The sequence below is a fragment of the Panthera onca genome, chromosome B1, assembly GCF_046562875.1.
Source record: "Panthera onca isolate mPanOnc1 chromosome B1, mPanOnc1 haplotype 2, whole genome shotgun sequence".
Lineage (NCBI taxonomy): Eukaryota > Metazoa > Chordata > Mammalia > Carnivora > Felidae > Panthera > Panthera onca.
The window spans coordinates 73049019-73070460 of NC_138342.1; the positions used below are offsets into that span (position 1 = coordinate 73049019).

General features: G+C 39.8%; 2 protein-coding genes across 4 annotated transcripts in view; one reads left to right on the plus strand and one right to left on the minus strand.

The window, feature by feature from the left end:
• The window catches only part of HERC3 (HECT and RLD domain containing E3 ubiquitin protein ligase 3), a 114043-nt gene extending 93147 nt beyond the window's left edge, over window positions 1–20896 (plus strand). For all 3 annotated transcript variants that reach the window (XM_060654647.3, XM_060654645.3, XM_060654646.3), the window contains 3 exons: window positions 14023–14206; window positions 14428–14530; window positions 16960–20896. In XM_060654647.3, coding sequence (XP_060510630.1) covers window positions 14023–14206; window positions 14428–14530; window positions 16960–17168 — 496 coding nt within the window. In that variant the 3' untranslated portion in view covers window positions 17169–20896. The remainder of the gene's footprint in view (window positions 1–14022; window positions 14207–14427; window positions 14531–16959) is intronic.
• NAP1L5 (nucleosome assembly protein 1 like 5) lies at window positions 1520–4104 on the minus strand. The gene has a single exon (XM_060654648.3). It carries the CDS (start codon window positions 3407–3409, stop codon window positions 2822–2824), a length of 588 nt encoding a protein of 195 aa, XP_060510631.2. The 5' UTR covers window positions 3410–4104; the 3' UTR covers window positions 1520–2821.
• Window positions 20897–21442: the final 546 nt, after the last annotated feature.

Sequence of the window (21442 nt, forward strand, 5' to 3'; positions counted from 1 at the left end):
GTCATGTCTGTTACTTCTTTTGGTCTTATATTACTAATCTCAGCCTTCCCCTGCCCAGTAATTGATAAATACATAATGTATTTTCTTCACTTAAAAAAAATTTGGGGGGGACCTGTACTCTAAGGTGAAAGCTTGAATTGTTTCAGTATGGCTGGTTTCCTTAGCTATTCATACAGGTGAACATTAGGTTAATTATATTAAGGTCCAGATTCAGTTTGGGTTTTGATTTGATTGTGATAAATTAAAAGTTAATTTGGGCATAATTGTCACTTTTGTGATATTCAGTCTTACCACCCAAAGACCTTAACATTTCTTTCTTTGTTTTTCCTTTTCACATAGGCTAGACATATTTTTTGTTAGAGGTTTTTATAAATATTTTGATTTCTTCTTTCTATTCTGAAAGTGTCTTTTCATTTATACTGATCATTATTAGTACCTACAAATAGTTAATGGCTTTTGTATATTTATCCGGCAGCTGGTCAATTCCTCAAACATATTCAGTGTTAATAATTTTCAGCTGATTCTCTTGGGTCTTCTGTATATAATTACATGAATGCAAAAAAAATTTTCCCCAATAATTATACTCCTTATTTGTTTCATTCATTTTTTTCTTTTTACTAGATGGACCTAGAAAAATATTAAACAAGTCTCTTATTTCTAGAGATAAGAAATACTGAGTTTTATTAGTTTGTTTTTTTTTTTTTTTTGCTTCTATTAAGATAATCTTTGACTTCTTATGTAAATATGTTATTTTGATTTTCTCTTTTGGTTGGCCTGGCCCTAAGGATGATTAATATTACATTAAGGTTTATTTAACTCTACTATTGCCATTAGCAACAGGTCAGAGCTGCCTTCCAGTCCTTAAGGTAAAGCAGTCTCATTTCGCTTCTGCATAATTTTAACCCTTAAAAGAAATGGAAGAAAATGCATTTCAGTTTTTTATTTTGGGTGTGTGTGTAGGGGGGGGGGGGGGTCTTTAATTTTAAACTATTTTTTCTTCATTCAGAATGCCCAAATGTAAAGTTGAAGTAGGCCTTTTTGTATATTTATAATATCACATTAAAAGTCTTTTATCTCTTCTGGGAGGAATTCAAAACCTGATTTTATACTGAGGAAACCAAAATGAGACAGTTTATTGAATTTCTGGTTTCTGAATTAAAAGCCACATTCTTCTCTGATGAAGAATCATAAACTTAAGAATATAATGTTGTCTATTTTCTCCCCTTTTGTACCTGGGGAGGGAAGGAGGATTGAATTTCCAATCAGTGTCTTTATCTTTCATGTAATAATAAAACAATAATAAAATAATAATAATAGCTGAATTTCTTGAAGCACTGAGTATGTGTCAGATACTAGCGTACACTTTGTGTATTAACCTGACTTTTCATAATTGTGAGGGACTGTTACTATCCCCTTTTATAGAAGGAGAAAATGAACACAGACCAACTGAATTGCCTGAGGTTCATTGCTTACAAGAGGCAGAGCTGGGATTTAATTCCAGGCAGAGTATTCTGAGTCCTTTTGTTTTTTGAAAATAGTTTTATTAACACTACAGTGGTAAACAACTTTATGCTTGTTTCTTCGTAGATCACGGAGTCACACAAAATTCAAAACCCACAAAGAAGCTAAAAGTCTTTACATTAAATGTGTCCTTCCTAAAAATCCTTAACTGTATGTCAGTCTGTCCTCAAGCAGTAAAATTTGAATATGCACCATTTTTTATTTAATATGTCACATTTACATAGCAAAATAATGAAGGCACAGCTAATACAAGCAAACTTAAACCCTTCTACTTCTGAGCTGGGGGTGGGGACACACACTTGGATTGGTTCTTCAAGTATATATTTTTTCCAAACATTAGCTTCGTTGAAGAGTTCTGGTAATTTTCACAGCTACATTCTAAAAGCTACATGACAAAAGACTTCACAAGGATCAAACTACATAACACTGAATACACATGCTTTACAGAATTGGCTACATTCTACATCTTTTCAAGTAAATTAATATTTCTAGAATGCTAGGTAAAAGGATTTAATACTTAAACATTTTGGGTTTGTTTTTTTTACACCTTTGTAAATAGACACTACCAAGAAAACACATAAACATGAGACTGTAAATAACAAACACATATGTTGACAATATTATACAGGTTATACACCCTCCCTCTCAGAACCATGTTGCTTCTCTAAATTCAAATATTTAGAACATTCTTTAGAATTTGAAGTGGCAGTTTTCCAGGCCTCATTAAGCAGTACTGTCATGATCTCCATCACAGGCTTCCTCCATTCGTCACTCTTCTCTCAAGTGTAAAGCTGATGTCTGGGTTACAAAAGCAAAGTCTTAAGATGAGAGTCTTGGGTTCTGCTTTTCCTGCACTGGAAAATGTCCAGACTAAAGAAACTGAAGAATTAAACACTGAGAACATGTTCAGTCTTGGCCTGGGTGTTCCGTGTGTAGTGTGATGGCTGTGGGATGAATAGGTTTCAAAGTGACATTCTTTACTTCACATCTACCTGACACCCTTACTAAGCCTCAGTTGCAGTCCTCACAGAAGAGATCATGAAAAACTCATTTTAAATTTAACTCGTTTTCCTCAACACCTTTTGATATATTTATTGTTTCAAAATGAAAATCAAATTTGAAACGGGCTGGCCAGGATCTGATTGCTTCAATTTAATATTAGGAATGTCAGTATTGATTCGTTGTATTTTGGTCCCAAACCTGAGCCTTATTTTTAAGTCCACCAATATTCAAAAAAAAAGAAAAGAAATAGGGTATTTGTTTTCGGCGTCATCCTCCTCTTCAGAATCTCTGCCCCCGCTTATTTCTTGGCGTCATCAGACACCGCAGAATGGGGACCCTCATCTTTGGCAGCGGCCGCCTCCGCAGCAGCCTCTGCCGCAGCTTCCTCCTCCTCCTCCTCCTCCTCTTCCCCCTCCTCCTCATCCTCGTACTCTTCCTCGTCGTCGTCCTCCTCCTCCCCTTCTAAGGTCCATGCACATCCCTCCATCTCACCAGTGAGCTCTTGGATCTTGGCAAGTAGGGGCTTATAGATGTCGTTATACTTTTTTTCCAGAGCCTGAAATTCCTTATCAAATTTGGCTTCTATCTTATCGCATCGTTTCTGCAGCTTTTTAAGGGCCAGGACTCGGCATTTCACCGAATTAGGCAGGCTCTCGATAAAGTCATTTTTCGGCTTTGGTGCATTCTCTGCTGGGGTCTGGGGCTCCTCGGCCGTCTGACCAGCCGCGCTGTCGGAGTCGCCAGCCGCGCTGTCAGAGTCTCCCCCCTGCGCACCGCCTTCCGCCATTACCTCCTCCGCTGCGGCCGCCTCCGCTGCCGCTGCCGCCGCCGCTGCCGCCGCCGCCTGGCTTGCCTCCGCAGGTCCCTGGTTTTCCGAGTCGGCCATGTTAACAGGAGAAGCTGCAGAGGTCTAGGGTGGCTCCCGCAGAGACCTGCACCCGAGCTGCACCAGAGAGATCTTGAGGATGCGGCAAGTGGCGGTGACGTCGGCCGCGGCAGTGACGTCGGCCGCGGCCCCGCCCTTTTATCGCCAGCCCTTGACTGGCTCTCTACAATCAGCTGATGGTCTTGCCCCCATACTGCGCCAGCTTCCCCCTGTTGCTACCCTGCCATCTCCTTGGCACTGCAGCTGACGTCAGAACCTGTTTCTTGGATACTCTGCCCCCAGTCTGCCCACATACCTTCCCCCCTGTTAAGCTGGGCTGGGAATGGCAGCAGTACCCACGGCCCCCTTTCAGGAATTGCTTCAATGGCCTCAGTCTTTCTCAGTTTGCTGCTCTATCCCACTCAGGTCCTTGTATACAACTGTCAGTGTATCTGTCTTGGCCTTTGTCTGCACGACCCCACAACTGGCGTTGGTTGGGTGTCTCTGGCTTACTCTTGTGGAGTCAGCTTCGATCACCTCTCAGATTCCTATGAAGTCCTGTACAGAAAGCGAAGGCACTGGAGAACTAACTGTACCCCTCTGGGGTCCTGGGTGCATGTGTGTGGAGAGGGCAGTTTGCATGTCCATCTGCCCACTTAACAGCCCTTCTTGGTCATTCCTCAGTTTAGCGGCCTATGTATTGGTGGTAAATCTTCTCTCAGCTAACTGGATCTTGGAAACCGTTTTGTAGCCATTTGGATAGGGAATCTCAGGACCGTTGGTATTCTGGAATGTGTTCTAGAAGTTCCCTCAGAAATCTTTGGCCCGTGGGCAGGAATAAAGCTGAAGGACCAAAGAAAAGCAAGGCCTTAGAAGGTGTTAGAAGCCTTAGGCCCAGGGTAAGGGCAGCATCTTATCCATGTGAATGCATGTATTAAGTACTGTGGTTTATGGGGGACACACAGACACACATGTGTACACACAGACATTGTCCCCAAGGCACTCCATAGTTCAGTATCTGCTTTGTGGTCTTGCTGGGGATTTGTATCTGAGAGCATTTTTAAAAGGTCTTAAAAAGGGAACTCTCCTTCTTTAAGAGCAAGGTGAGTAGTCATTTTATTTTACTTCCCTACCTTGCTTATTAGATAGACCAAAGTGATAGCTTCTTGAATGAGGATGAGGACACATATTTTAGGTATGGAAGAAGACAAATGATCCTTCTTGGTATTTCTTAGGAATAGTTTCAAATTCAGCATTATTGGTTTAAATGCTTCTCTTTCACTGTACTGGAACTTGCTGAAGCTCTTCCATCAAACATATGAATGTTAGGAAATTACTTCCTAAAGTACAGTTGGTGCTATCTTGTGGTTTTTATGAGTATTAAATTAGATAATAATATGTAAAGCCCTTAGTGTTGACATGTAGCAAGCACTTGATGTATTTGAGTGTTTTTTTTACAAGTTAATTACATTCATTAATATGCAGAGATAACCTGCAATAATATTCCTTTTTAGAAAAGAACATTTTTGGGGGTGCCTGGGTGGTTCAGTCAGTTAAGCCTCCAACTTTGGCTCAGGTCATGATCTCATGGTTTGTGGGTTCGAGTCCCACATCAGGCTCTCTGCTGTCAGCGCAGAGCCCACTTTGGATCCTCTGTCTGCCCCTCTCTCCGCCCCTCCCCTGCTCCTACTCTCCCCAAAATAAAAACAAACATTAAAAAAAAAAAAAAAACGGATATTTTTGTGCCCTTCCCCAAAGAACCTTTTACAAAAAGCCCAGTATATTCCCATTAGCAAACATCCTAGTTTTTTAAATGTATTTGTGATTCTTATTGTGTATTTTACTTTCTTATTTGTGCTTCAGATAATTTACTTTCTTCTTTTTTGTTACCATTTGTAGTGACAGGTCTTATTGTTAAGGCTGAAATTCCAGTTTAGCTGAGTTTAAATGTGATAATACATCTATATTTAGTTGGCTGACACTATACGTATTCCACGTATCACGTTATTAGTGGAAGAGAGATAATAAAGTATCCCCTAAATTGAGAAGGCACTCAGAGACCAGAAAACGAAGGAGGCCACTCCATGCAGTTTACACAGAGTTCTATTCAGGGTAACTTACTGATGAGGGATCCGGTGGTGGGCGAGCTGCAGTTATTCTCCGCAAAATCCAGATGTTAGTCCCCTGATTTTATAGAGCGAGGAGACAGGTAGATGGGCATTATAGTGAGAGCAAAGGGTTCCCATATACCTATATAAATGGCTTGCGTGCACCTGACAGCTAACCTATAACTTGTGGAACCATCTGTACATCAGGAAGGGGAAAGACCATGTTATCTCTATCAGATTCATAGGAGGCCAAAACAAGCCTCCCCCATAATTTTAAGGTATGTGTGTTAATCTCCAAGGGCCCGGAACACGTATTCCCCGAGAGTAGTCACTGAGCAAACGTGAACAAGTTGGAGGACCAAAGATGGAGTCAGTATTGTCAGCAATCCTACACATATATTCCATTTATCATCTCTTAATGGTTGCATTTACCTTAAGGTTAGGAATGCTTTCTCTCATTTTAAAGGTAAGGAACTTGGAAGCAGAAAAATAAAATGAAATATTCTGTTACTGTATGTATTACTTGATTGACAGAATCAGAGGCAGAAACCAGGCCTCTGACTGTAGTGTAGAAGTTGGGACAGACTTTTTATAAAAAGCTAGAATTTTAATAAAATCCATTTGACTTCCTTGAGTTGGTTGAGACAAACAGGATGTGCTCATCTTACAGGAATTTTATTTTGCCATCTTAAAAAATCTTAAACTTTAGTGTTAAGCTAGGCTACTTTTTTCAAAAAGGTCTTTTGTTGAGATATAATTTATTATATTTTACATAAAAATACAATTTAATTATTAATTTATGTGTAATAAAATTTGTCCTTTGCTTTGGCAGATAAAGTCATGTAAACACTACACTGAGATGTAGAACAATAACATCATCCCAAAAAACTCCTTCATAGTCCTTCCCTTGTCAGCCCTGCTGACCACTGATCCATCTCTAAAATTGTTTTTTTCCCAGAATGTCCTATAAATGGAATCATATGTGTGTGGACTTTTGAGTCTGGCCTTTTTCACTCACCATAATGCATTTGAGATTCATCTGTGATGTTGTGTACACTAGTCATTTTTTTTTCCTTTTTATTACTGAGTAATATTCCCATTTGGGCTGTTTCCAATGTTTTGTGATTATAAATAATGCTGCAGTGAACATAAGTTTTTACTTCTCTTGGATACATAGCTACAAGTAGAATTGCTTGGTCATATTTTAAATGTATATTTAGCTTTTTGAGAAAGTTCCACAGTGTTCCAAAGTGACTATACCATTTTGTTTTCACACATACAGTAAGTAATGTATGAGCTATAGTTATTCCAAAGGTATTTGGTATTGTCGGGTTTTTCCCCCTTAATCTAATAGCTGTGTATAGTATCCTAAACGATTAATGATGTTGAGTATCTTCCAGTATACTTATGTGTCATTCATATGTCTTCTTTGATGAAATATCAGTTTATATCTTTTGCCCATTTTCTAAGTTGAGTTTTTTGTTTTCTTATTTTTTAATGGTTTTATATATTTTAGTTACAAGTCCTTTGTGAAATATGTGTTTTGTAAATATTTTTTCTAGTCCATGGCTTAGTCTTTTAATTTTTTTCAAAAAATAGAAATTTAAAATTTTGATAATTTTTTTTTCTTTTATGGATTGGGCTTTTGGTGTCATGGCTAAAAGATATTTGCCAAATCTGAGGCCACAAAGATTTGTTCCTATGTTTTTTTCCAGGAGTTTTATAACTTTTACATTTAGACTGTCATCCTTACTGATTTAGCTTTTATATAAGTGTGAGGTATATGGATATATACCTTTTGCATGTGGATATCATGTTGATCCAGAACCATTTATTGAAAACACTATCTGCTAAATTGCTTTTGCAAATTTGTTGAGAACTAGCTGACCATATTTGTGTGGGTATTTCTGGACTTTCTGTTGCATTGATTTATTTATGTGTCTATCTTTTTGCCAACAATACCCTTAATAACTAACTTTATAATAAGTCAAGAAATTAGGTAATGTTGAATTCTCTAACTTTGTTCTTTTTCACAGTTGGTTTGGCTCTCCTAGTTTCTTTACCTTTCTATATAAATCTCAGAATCAACTTAATAAACTTTTTTAAAGAACCTTACTACCATTTGAATCCAGACTTATACAAACCATTGGCAATGGATATAGTACTTGTTCTTTTAAATTTATGTATTTTAAAATGTTACCTTGTTAAGAGTTGTCTCATTTTGTGGGCTTTATGGACTCTAGTGTATAATTGAGGCTGCAGTAACACAGAATTGTGAGTAACGTAGATGAGCTATCATGTTGTGAAAACTTTATCTCAGCATATTGTAATTTCTCATGTAGCTGTCATATTGGAAATGAAAAGAATCAAGGCAGGGGAAAGGGAGGACACTTAGATGAGGTGGTTGGGAGCACAGGTCTGTATTCAGACATCTGGCTTCAATTTCTGCCCCTGCCCATGTACCAACTGTTCGTCTTGGATTCAGTTCTGAAATTGGAATAATGACAATTTACCTGAAAATTTTTGAAAATGGAAAATAATTCACAATTTATCTCTGCGGCCTCAAGAAACTTTTTTAAAATTTATTTTTGCATATTTTTTTAATTGGGACATTCTTCTACCATTAAATCCACTCAAAGAGTAGTTTTGAATATTCACTGAGATAGTGTGTATCTAAGAATTTATTGCAGTGATTAGTACCTAGTAAACACTCTGTAACTGTTAGTGATCATTATTAAAAGAATGTGTTGAGAGCAATACTAATTGACATACAGAGATTAGAGTATATGAGTTCGCTAGGGCTGCTATAACAAAGTACCAAAGACTGGCTTAAACAACAATTTATTATCTCAGTTCTGGAAGCTAGGAGTCCAAGAACAAGGTATTGACAGGGTTGGCTTCTTCTGAAGCTTCTCGTTTTGGCTGCAGATGGCTGGCTTCTCCTTCTATCTCTTCCCATTGTCTTCCCTCTGAATATTTCTGTGTCCAAATTTCCCCTTTTTATAAGGACACCAGTCATGGTGGAGTAGGGCTCACCCTAATGCCCTTATTTTGAACTTGATTACCTCTGTAAAGATTATATATCTAAATAAGGTCATCTCCTGAGGTACTGGGGTTAGAACTTCAATATATGAATTTTAGGGGGAGAAAATCCAGCTCATAACACTCCACCCTCTGGTCCTCTGAAAGTCTTGTCCTTCTCACCTATAAAATACATTTACCCCACTCCAACATCCCCCAAAATCTTAACACAATTCCAGCATCAACTCTTAAGTCCAAAGTCTCATCTGTGATGGTTAATTTTAGGTATCAACTTGACTAGGTCATGGTGTACCCAGATATTTCATGAGGTATTACTCTGGATATATGTAAGGGTGTTTGTGGATGAGGTTAACATTTGAACAGGAAACTGAGTAAAGCAGATTGCAGTCCCTGATGTGTGAGGGTCTCATCAGTTGAAGGCCTGAATAGAACAGAAAGGCTGAGTAACAGGTACTCTTCCTGCCTGATTCTGCCTTTGAACTGGGACATCAGTTTTTCCTCCCTACAGACTCTAACAGAAGCATAAACCCCTCCTGGTTCTCAAGCCTCCCTGTCTTTGGACTAGAACACAATTGGCTCTCCTGGATCTGCAGCTTGCTGACTGCAGAGCCTGGGGCTTATCTGCCTCCATTTGTGTACATGTACACACACATACCTACTGGTTCTGTTTCTCTCTGGAGAACCCTGACTCATATATCAGGTAAATATTGTCTAAATCCTGAGGTAAAATTCTTCCACAGCTGTGAAGCCAGATTCAAGTTATCTGCTTCAGTACGATGGTGGGCACAGGCATGGGATGGACATTCCCATTATAAAAGGGAGACATCAGGAGGAAAGAGGTCATAGGTCCCAAGCAAGTCCTAAACCTAGCAGGGAAAATTTCACTAGATTTTGGGGCTTGGAGAATAATCTTCTTTGGGACTATGCTGTATCCTCTGGCTCACAGGGGTGGTGGCCCTACCTTCCGTGGCCAAGAAGTTACTGGCTCTGGTTCCTTGACCTAATAAGCCCATGATGGCAGTAGTAGGCTCACTGGACTCTGATTTGCCTTTGGGGGCATTCTTCCCTTTTCTTAAAAGGTAATGCCTGTTTGCAGAGTGCGTCAGTTGGGTAGGTTCATTTCATACCAGTAGAATTCCAGAAGTCCAACAGTCTTCCTTCATTTTGTCCGTCCCTGTCTCTTTGGTGCAAACTGGCAGTGTTTCTGCTCTTAAAAGTTTTTATTTTTAGTAACTTTGTTGGCTTCCCAGACAAGTCACAGGGATGCAAAACCCTAGAACACAATTTGGCCCAGTTCTTTGCCACTTGATAACAAGATCACGTTTCCTCCAATTTCCAATAAGCAGCACATTTCCTTGTAAACTTCTCCAGAGGCATTTCAACATTCTTTTTTCTAGCCACATTGTTTCTGATGTGTATTTATTTTCTGACAACAAAAGCTTTCTCTACAGCTCTCCTCTTGTCTTTCTGTGCCCTCACCAGAATCTCCTTTGCTGTTTATATTTCTGTTAACTGTCTCTTCCAGGCATCTAGGCATTTTCTGTCAAGTGTCTCAAAACTCTGACAGCCTTTACCTGTTATCCAGTTCCACAGTCATTCTACATTTTTAGATATTTGCTATTGTAATACACCACTTCCTGGTACCAAGATTTGTATTAGGCTTCTCCAGAGAAACAGGACCAATAGGAGATATATACGTACAGATACAATGCTGGTTCACAGCTGTGGAAGAATTTTACTTCAGGGTTAATCAAACTAACTCTCACCCATACCTAATTTAGATGATATTTACATGATCTGTTAGGTTTCTCCAGAGAAACAGAACCAGTAGGGAGTGTGTGTGTGTGTGTGTGTGTGTGTGTGTGTGCGCGCAGGTGTACATAAATGCAGGCAGACCAGGCCCAGGATCTGCAGTCAGCAACCTGCAGATCCAGGAGAGCCAATGGTTGTAGTTATAGTCCAAAGGCCGGCAGACTTGAAATCCAGGAAGCACTGATGCTTCTGTTAGAGTTTGTAGGCAGGAAAAAACTGATACCCCAGCTCAAAGGGAACATATATGGATGTGTATACATACATATATATATAGAAAGACAAAAAGAGATACTGATCCTCAGGAATCTGTCACACAATTATGAGGCTGGCAAGTTGGAAATCTGCAGGGCAGGCTGGCAGGCTGACCATTCTGACGGGAGTGGATGCTGCAGTCTTGAGTCAGAAGGCCGTCTGGCAGCCAGATTCCTTCTTCTTTGGAGGGTGTGGAAGACCGCAGTCTTTTAAGGCCTTCAGCTGACTGGATGAGGGCTTCCCACTTTATGGAGACTGATCTGCTTTACTCAAAGTCTCTGATGTTAATCCTATCTAAAAAATACCTTCACAGCAACATCTTGACTGATGTTGAACTAAACAACTGGGTACCATAGCCGAGTCAAGTTGACACCTAAAATTAACCATAATCGTCTATAAGAAAAAATCCCATTGATGGTGCTTCTCATAGGCAGTTGTACCAGGAAAATCCTCTTTAGTTTTATCTAATGGGTGGGTTTTAGGTAAGTTGTGCATTGGATGCCTGTGAGAAACTTTTAGCATCTGTGGTTAAGATGTACAATAATCTTTCTAGTTTAATGGCTTTTATTTTAAAAACTGAACATTTAACCCATTTTAAAGATGAGAAAAGAGAGGCTTAGTAGTTAGCAGATACACGGCAGAGCATATATTTGAATCCCTGTCTGCCTCACTTATCCACTGTATTATACTGTCTGTTGGTTAGTTATGGGTGTAGATGGTGATTGTGTAAGATGTGTTTGCTTGGAGGAAATGCAGGATGTTTCAGTGTAGTGTTATGAAGTGGTATCCCACAGTGAAGGAGAAGTAGAAAGTATCTGTCTTTATAAGGTCAGATTTTTTTTAATTTTTAGAAAAAAGTTAAAATATAGAAAAGTACAAAGACTAAGATGACGAACATCTTTGTGTCCACGAACCAGAGTAAACAGAGTATGTGCTTCAGATTTTGTAATAAAACAATGACTGATGCCAGTGAGACTCCCGTACATCTTCTTGATCCCTTTCCTCTCTTTCACATCTTCTTTTCTTATACAGACAAAACACTTAGGAATTTGATACATTTTCTTTCATGTTTTTATATATGGGTATGTTAAGACCAAAATCTTTTTCCATTAATGATTTTATTTTATTTTTTCTTAAATTTTTTTGGTGTTTTATTTTTTATATTTGAGAGAGACAGCGAGCAGGGGAGGGGCAGGGAGATGGAATCTGAAGCAGGCTCCAGGTTCTGAGCTGTCAGCACAGAGCCCGACGCAGGGCTCAAATCCACAAACCGTGAGATCATGACCTGAGCCAAAGTTGGATGCTTAACTGACTGAGCCACCCAGGCACCCCTAATGGTTTTATTTTTAAAAAATCATACCACATTTCTTATATATACCATATATATAATTTCATACTCATAAACAGAATTTTAAAGCCATAAGCCATATAATAATTGCTAATATTTATAGTAAATTGAGGATTTTTTTTAAATTTATTTGCTTAATTTGCTTAATTTACTTAATTTACACCCAAGTTAGCGTGTATTGCAACAGTGATTTCAGGAGTAGATTCCTTAATGCCCCTTACCCATTTAGCCCATCCCCCCTCCCACAAGCCCTCCAGGAACCCTCTGTTTGTTCTCCATATATAAGAGCCTTTTATGTTTTGCCCTCTTCCTGTTTTTATATTATTTTTGCTTCCCTTCCCCTATGTTCATCTATTCCGTGTCTTAAAATCCTCATATGAATGAAGTCATATGATATTTGTCTTTCTATGACTAATTTTGCTTAGCATAATACCTTCTACTTCCATCCATGTAGTTGCGAATGACGAGATTTCATTCCTTTTGACTGCTGAGCAATACTCCATTGTGTGTGTGTGTGTGTATATACACACACACACACACACACACACACACCATATCTTCTTTATCCACTCATCTGTTGATGGACATTTGGTCTCTTTCCATACTTTGGCTGTTGTTGATAGCGCTGCTGTAAACATTGGTGTGCATGTGCCCCTTCAAAACAGCACATCTGTATCTCTTGAATAAATACCTAGTAGTGCAGTTGCTGGGTCTATTTTTAATTTTTTGAGGAACCTCCATACTGTTTTCCAGAGTGGCTGTACCAGTTTGTATTCCCACCAGCAGTAGTAATTGCTAATATTTATAAAGCAGCCTTGGTTGTAAGAACTCTTCATGGATTAACTCATTTAATTTTTATAACAGTCCCATGAGTTTTATACTCTTACTTTTCCCATTTTACAGATGAAGGAATTGAGGCATAAAGAGATTAAATAACTTACCCATGGGTCACAGGCTGTAAGTGGCAGAGCCTCTGACTCTTATAGATAGTATTGTTGTAAACGTTAAAAAACTTAGTAAATGCTATCATATTGTACTTAACATTCAAAAACTTGGGTTTCACTTAAACATTGTTCTTGAGATTCCGTTCATTTTGATAAATACGGGTATAGTTAATTCCATTAGAGTGCCGTGCTTAAATGGTTTCTGTCATATGACCATACCATCTTTTTTTGTCCACTCTCATATTAGTGGATATTTAGTTTTGTGTCTTACAATTCTGTGTATTATAAGAAGATGGTGCAGTGAACATCTGTGTACTTGTGCACTCACATGAGAGTCTCTCTCAGCCACCCACCTGGTAGTAGGGGTAGCTCAGTCAAAAGGTATTTACGTTTTCAACTTCTCTAGATATTGGTAAGTTTTTCTCCTAGATGTTTATGTCTCAATTCACAGTTCACATTCCCACTAGTGAGACACTGAATGCACACAGATGACGGCACAGACCATGTATGAAAATAGAACTCTGACCTGCAACCTGCAAAAACCTGCTTAGAAAACCAACCCCTTATCTACAATTGCAGCCCAGGAAGCCAACTTGCTGTGAACCAGAGTTGCAGGAAGTTAGTGTCTTGATTTGCATTTGACTGATTATTAGTCAGATGGAACCCATTGTATAAGACAGTCCTTTCCAGAAATTACCTTTTAGAATAGGTGAGGATGCAAATATCAGATGGTTTAACTTTACTCATTTCTGAAGAGAAAGGAAGAAGCCTACAGTCATTATTTTAGACTTTTTTTTAAGCAGAGAGTCTTTCCTTTTTTCAAACTAAATTTTAAGTAGGACCCTAATAAGCAAGATGAAACCTGGAGCTCCTCAGGTAAAATAAAGTCAGTGGTACAGCTCTACCTGCCTTGCTTCCTCCCCTGCCTACCTGGCTTCCCTGCTCCCCGATCACCTGAAACTCTAGTGGGATCCTAGGGCTGGGCAGTAACCTACGGATGCCTCATGGTGTGAGAATTTGATGAAATTCCACTTTTAATCTCTCTCAACCTCTGTGTTAGAAGGTGAACTTGATAAACTCTATAAGACTTTGGGCTAAATGTATTCTATTTCTTTGGTCTTCTGGCAGGCAGGAATTCGTGGATGCTTATGTGAATTATGTCTTCCAAATCTCAGTTCACGAATGGTACACAGCCTTCTCCAGTGGCTTCCTAAAAGTGTGTGGTGGCAAGGTGCTCGAGCTCTTCCAGCCTTCAGAACTAAGGGCTATGATGGTGGGAAACAGCAACTACAACTGGGAAGAACTAGAAGAGGTGAGCACAAACGGCACTGTCTTTACCTCCAAGGAAGCAGCAGTGGCCTAGGTAGCTGTGCCCAGAGCATGGTCTTCCAAGTGTTCTGTGGTTGAGTAGGAATCAGAGGCTTCCTGTATCTCAGGGGTTCTTTCTTAGTCTCAACTGCAAATGGTACACAAATGTATGTCCTCTCCTTTAAGATAGGTTTTTTTTTTTTTCTTTTTGTCTTTTTTGGGCAGACTGCCATCTACAAGGGTGATTACTCAGCCACACATCCCACTGTGAAACTATTTTGGGAAACATTTCATGAATTTCCATTGGAAAAGAAGAAGAAGTTTCTCTGTAAGTATCAGTAATGTTAATCTGGTGTTTGTCCACACTTCAGTGTTGCATATGGTGTAGGATGATGTACTCCATAGGTTAAGGTCAACTCTTTTAAATGGAGAAGAGTAAATAAGGGAAATAATCTACACTTCTTGTCTTAATGGTATCTCAGGCAAACACAGCTTGTTAAATCAGTATTTGTTGCCTAACAGGATGTGTTGAATCAAGGAAGAAAAACATTTCATTGATTTTTCCATTGCTCTAAAAATATTAGTTATTTTATATGTGATACCTTTAAATATTATTTTGATGGAATCTGATTAACTTCCCTTATCTCTCTAGACTTTTGAAGATTTTACAGTGCCTGCTGCAGATATAACTGGGGAGATATGGTTTTTAATAGTTTTATTGAGATATATAATTCACAAAGCATACAACTCACCCAATTAAAGTGTATAATTCAGTGGTTTTTAGTATATTCGCAGAATTTTGAAACTATCAATAATTTTTAGAACATGTTCATCATCTTAAGAAACCTCGAACTCTTTAATCAATCCGCATTTCTTCCCAACCTCTCACAGCACCTCCTTCCCACTGCCACCAGTCTACTTTCTGGCTCTGTGGGTGTGCCTGTTTTGGACATTACACGTACATGGAAGCCTATAATATATAGTCCTTGATCACTGGCTGGGTGGCATTTAAGAAGGGTAATATCTGGAAAGGAGAATGAAGCCGAGTTTAGGTGAACAAATTCAGCCATTCTATTCTATTTTATATTATTTGAGAGAGAAGGAGAACGAATGGGGCAGAGGGGCGGTGAGGGGGGAGGGAGGCGGGGGGAGGAGAATCTCAGGCAAGCTCCACTCTCAGTGCAGAGCCCAATGCAGGCTTGATCCCACGACCCTGGGATCATAACCTGAGCTGAAATCAAGAGTCGGATGCTTAACTGAATGAGCCACCCGGGTGTCCCCAAATTCAGCCTTTTAAAAATAGTTGAAATCTTTGTGACTGTATATAATTGGACCAGAAATTAGCCGGTGAATAGTATAAAATTTTTATCCATATAAAACAAAACAATAGGATTTGAAAGGTAGTCCCTTTTGCTTTATAAGAATGAGCATATATTAATATTAATGCAGGATTTACCTCCACATTCTTGTGCTTCCATGGAGTAAGGATGGAGGAAGTTGGGCTCACACAAGAATGCTTAAAAAAAGCCCTGCCTTAAGAGACTGTTAAAAAACTGAGAACAAACTGAGGGTTGATGGGGGGTGGGAGGGAGGGCAGGGTGGGTGATGGGTATTGAGGAGGGCACCTTTTGGGATGAGCACTGGGTGTTGTATGGAAACCAATTTGACAGTAAATTTCATATATTAAAAAAATAAAAAATAAATAAAAAAAATAAAATAAAATATATAAAGAACTTATACAACTCAAAATCAAAAAACCAAAAAAAAAAAAAAAAAAAAAAAAAAGCCCTGCTTCCCCTCTGCCTAGTTACATTGGCTCTTGGGAATCAGTGGCATATAAGTCAAATAGGTTAAAGTGTATCAAGGGAGCTCATAGGGCTATAACAACCAAGAGGAGCCTGCTCGTGGTCATGGAGATTTCCTTAAAAGACATTTTTCTCTTCCGAGATCATTAGACTTGTGGAAATTTTTAGTAACTCTACAGATTTTGGCAAGAATGTTTACATATCATAGCCTCAGGTAATAGGTTAGTTGAAAGTGCTCCTTAACCAGTGATTTGTTTCTAGTAATTTCCAGCAATTAACTCTGAGATTATGTAGTGCCAGAAAACAGAGAAAGACAGCTGCGTTGTTTTTTTGTTTGTTTTGTTTTGTTTTTGCCAAGTCACAGTGTTACAAGAGTGAGATGTCTAACAGAGTATCAGTGTCAGCTCTTCTGTTTTAAAAAAATAGGGAAAGGAGCAAACAGATCCCAAATGGATGTTCATTAGCTAAGGAGGGTTATATGCACTAGACACTTGGTAAGAGGAGACCTTGAGGTCACATAGGTTGTAGTCTTCTTCCTTGTTTCCCCTAAGGTAAGCTCTTCTTTTCCTATATCAGCAATTCCTTTCCTCTTGGATTCTGTGAAGGCTCATAACATTTATGAGGACATACATTTGATTGAGGCCATCTTTTATTTGAGGGCATTTTTGAGCATCTTTCAATTGGATGGATTATTTGTATCAGTATATAATCAGGGTCTGAAATTAGCCAGTGAAAAACAGAATTTTTATCCATATACAACCAAAAAACAGGATTTGAAAGGCAGTCTCTTTTGCTTTATAAGAACAAGCATGTATCAATATGAATGCCATCCATGTTGGCACATGAAGGTGTACTTCTCAGGCGATCCACACGGTGTCACACCTTCCTCTCCTTTCTGCGGAGAGCAGCTCCTTGTTGCGCAGCTGGTAATGCCGGGTCCCTTTCTCCTCAGTGTTCCTGACGGGCAGTGATCGGATCCCCATCTATGGCATGGCAAGCCTGCAGATCGTCATCCAGTCCACAGCCAGCGGGGAGGAGTACTTGCCTGTGGCCCACACTTGCTACAATCTTCTTGATCTCCCCAAATACAGCAGCAAAGAGATCCTGAGTGCACGGCTGACCCAGGCCCTTGACAACTATGAGGGGTTCAGTTTGGCTTGAGGCTCCCCAGCTTGCCCCAGATTTCCCTCCCTTCCTTGGTGTCCACATTGAGGCCCATACAGAAAACCATGGGGAGGGAGTTCTATTTTTTTATTGTATAAGTGAGTTGGGACTTTTGAATCCTGAACCCAGTAGATGTGTTTCTGGGCTTGTGAGCAGTAAGCAACCCTTTTGAAAAATCAGGGGTTAGGGATGGGGTGAAAAATTGGCTCTTAATATGGGAGGCATTTTTGTCTTTAAACCAAATTACCTAGTAGTGTTCCTTGCACTTGTGAGTATGTTGCACTCTGCTGGATACAATGGCAGTGGAATTTTAAACTCTTACTTCCCAGATGTCTCTCTCAGCCCTGATATTTCCTCACAGTGCTTCCTGTCCTCTCTTCTCATTCCTCTGCAAGAATGATTTTGACTAATGTGTCCTTTCTCACCTGCACGTGCGGAACGTCTCCTTTCTCTGCAGACTTGGAAATGCTCCTGGCTTGTTGCAGCCCTACTGTAAGGACTAAAGGGGAAAGGACTACTTCAGAAATTCCCAATTCCAGGAAGCTGGATCTGGGTCCATTACTTTGGCTGAACTCTTGAGAATTTGTGGGAGCCTTTATGAACACATCTTGCTTTACAAGAAGTTATTGAGGGACTAGCAATCTCCCCCTGGCTCTGCCTGGACCTACTTAAAGATGTGTAGAGCAGCTTAGCGTTGCCGCTGAGCCAAATTTTGTTTTGTTGTTCAGCCAAGTACCTTCGACAATAAGGTGAGGTGATAGACCACCCCCCCCACCCCTTCGGTTATCTCGCTTCTGGAGCAAGTTGCTTCTCTAAGGAAAGTAGAAATAATAAATTTCTTGTCCTCTTTCCTTATCAATTTATACCTTCTACCACTTTCTCTTTTCTTCCTCTCCTTCCCTTTTGCTCTTACTTCATCCCATTGTTGTTATCTGACTTAATGCTCCCTTCCTCTCCTTCTAGTGGATGCATGCAGTCTATTTTTTTAATTTCTATTTAAATTGCAAAATTTCTATTTTTTTTCCTTTTCCCTAATTGCTAACACTTAAGGACATTCTATATTATGGATCTTTTGTTTATTGCATTTGAAATGTTTGTTTACAGTGGGATTTCAGGGGGGATTGTGTTTAAAGAAAATATATGTATCAAAAATAATGACATGCTCAATCTTCTTCATCATGGGATAAGAAAATTCTACATGATCAAAGAATCCATGTCAGCCTAATTTTAAATTCTTAGTCACTAGAGGAAAGACTTATTTATATAAAATGAAGTATTTATGAACCGTGATACAGTATCAAATCTCAATGAAGGATGTAGATTTTGCTTTTTTTTTTTTTTTTTGGTTTTAAAAGTTATTTCAATGGCTAAATTGGTAGTTTTTTCAGTCTTTATAATACAAGAATAAAAAAGATATACAGTTATATGAAATGTTTATTTTCTATGTGTGTGCATATAGTTCAATATTATGCAATAAATTTGGTGTTTTAACTTAAAACTATTTTTTATTGTATTTGCAGAACGAGTAGCTTGCTTTCAATAGAAGAGTTATCTACTCAAATAATACAAGGTTGGATTTGGTTCCAGTCATAAGAAAGTAAAAGCAAGCACTAGGGGAATGGGAAAGAAAGCAGGGGCAGTACCCAGGATCAGGGAAGCAAGTAGCCTTATGAATGGATGGGACTTCTGAAGGTTGTGATGAGTGAAAAGGCATTTTGCATGGAGGAGAAGCCCTTAGCAAAGGCTTGAACATGGGAGCATATTTAGGGAAGGGCCAGGAACAATTTGAAGAGAGCATCAGAGGAAATAGAATAATGGTAAATAAGACTGAGGAGAAAGAAAGTAGCTTTCGTGCTGAGGAACCAGGCTAAACATCGGAACTTGAGTTGGTAGCCAAGCAGGATTTGTCAAAATGTTCAGAACTTTGGGGTGGGGTAGGGGGCAGTGATAGGACTTGAGCCTGGTTTTAAGAAGAAAACTGTGGATGGGGAGGGTGCATGTGGAGGAGGAGTCAGTCCTTGCCACTCTGAAAGCAGTGAGAGTGGCAGCAGTGGAAGTAGAAGAGTGCATGGACTTCTGTTAAGTTTCTCAGGATCCACATAAGAGTGAAAACATATGGTATCTGTCTTAACAGAAGACCATGGGGGAGGGGAAGGGAAAAAAAAAAACAGAGAGGGAAGGAGCCAAACCATAAGAGACTCTTAAAAACTGAGAACTGAGGGTTGATGGGGGGTGGGAGGGAGGGGGTTGGGTGATGGGCATTGAGGAGGTCACCTGTTGGGATGAGCACTGGGTGTTGTATGGAAACCATATTAAAAAAAAAAAATGCATGGAGGGATAGTCCAAGATGGCAGCTCAGGAAGACCCTGAACTCACTGCCTGTATGGACACACCAAGCCTATACCTATCTATAGAGATAACAAGAACCCTACTCCCAATGCTGTGAATTGCAGCAGGAAGGACAGTACTAGGGACTGTGAGTCGATTTGTCTGTCCTGGGGCACAGGAAAAAGCTGTGGCTTAAATGGGCAATTAGAATATAAAGGAACTAACCCTCCACCAAACCATGGGATGTTGGAGAAGCTGGCAAGTGCCACTGTTTATGGCCTCTCCTCCACCAGCACAGGAAAGAGCAGTGTCTGGATGCCCTAACCACCCCACTGCCCTCAGCAAGTCCTGAGCCCCAGACCACACCAGCCCTGGCTACCCTGGTGCATCGGGAAAAAACACCACGGTTTAATGAGCAACTACAATATGAACGAATGAGCCTTAGAGCTCTACCAAACAGTGGGGGAGCTGCAGAATACTCTGGAGTCTAAGAGGCAGGTGAGTACCATTGTTTACATTCTCCCTCCACCTTGATAGTGCACATAGAAGTAGGGCCAGGCCATCCCCTAAAGGAGACTGCACAAGGTGGCCCCAGTATGGCATATACTGGGACACCCCTGGACAACACCCACCATAGAACTATGGCGGTCTCACCAAGGTGCAAAGTATCCCAGAATACCCCAGGCCTTCACCTATTTTGGCTCAAGTTGTCTTGCCAGAACCCTGGGGAAGGAGTACCCCAAGACCTCCCAGCATGGCACACCTCAGCTCCACTTACCACACCTAGGTACTCCCAGTATGGAATACCCTTGACCCCTTTGCACAAGCTTTACCCACTTTGGCTTTGGGCACACCCTGTGCAGAGTACCCTGGGACCCCTTCAACCTGTGCCCACTCCAGTTCTCGCCATCCCATCAGGACTGCCCCAGTGCTGAGTGGCCCAGGGACTCTAGTCTGTACCTGCTACCGCTCTAGCTGGCTAACCAAAGTCAAAAGGCATGTGTAATCTACATGGGATGACCATACACAAAGCCATTCCTTCAGGTCTTAGAGAAGTTGCTGTTCTGCCTGATTCATATAAACACAGAAAGTCAAACAAAATGAGGAAACAGAGGGATATGCTCTAAATGAAAGAACAAGACAAACCTTCAGAAAAAGAAATAAAATGGAGATAAGTAACCTATCTGATATGGTGTTCAAACTAATGGTCATAAAGATGCTTATCGGCCTTCAGAAAAGTGTACATGAATTGTGAGACCTTCAACAAAGAGATGAAAATTATACAAGAGAACCAATCACAGTTGAAGAATAATTGTGTGAAAAATACTCTGGAGGGAATCAACAGTAGATTAGAGGACACAAAGAATGGATCAGCAATCTGAAAGGGTAATGGAAAGCATGCAAGCTGAACATCAAAAAGAAAACAGAAAAGGAAATGAGGCTAGCTAGGTTAAGGGATCTCTATCAGAGTGTGAAGTATAGTAACATGCATATTCTAGAAAGTCCCAGGAGAAGAGAGAGAAAAAGGAGAAAACTTTAATAGCTGAAAACTTCTCTAATCTTGGGAAGGAAATAGATATCTAGGTCCAGGAAACACAGAGAACCCCAAACAAAATGAACCCAAGGAGATCCACACCACGACATATAATAATTAAAATGTCAAAGATTAAAGATAAAGACAAAATCTTAAAAGCAGCAAGAGAGAAACAACTAATTACATACAAAGGAAACTCCATAAGGCTATCAGCTGATTTTCAGTGAAAACTGCAAACAAGAGAGTGGTATGATCTGTTCAAAGTGCTGAAAGGAAAAAACCTACAACCAAGAATACTCTACCTGACAAGGTGATCATTCATAATCACAAGCTTTCCACACATACATAAGATAAAGGAGTTCATTACCACTAACCAGTCTTACTAGAAATGTTCAAAAGATTTTTTTTT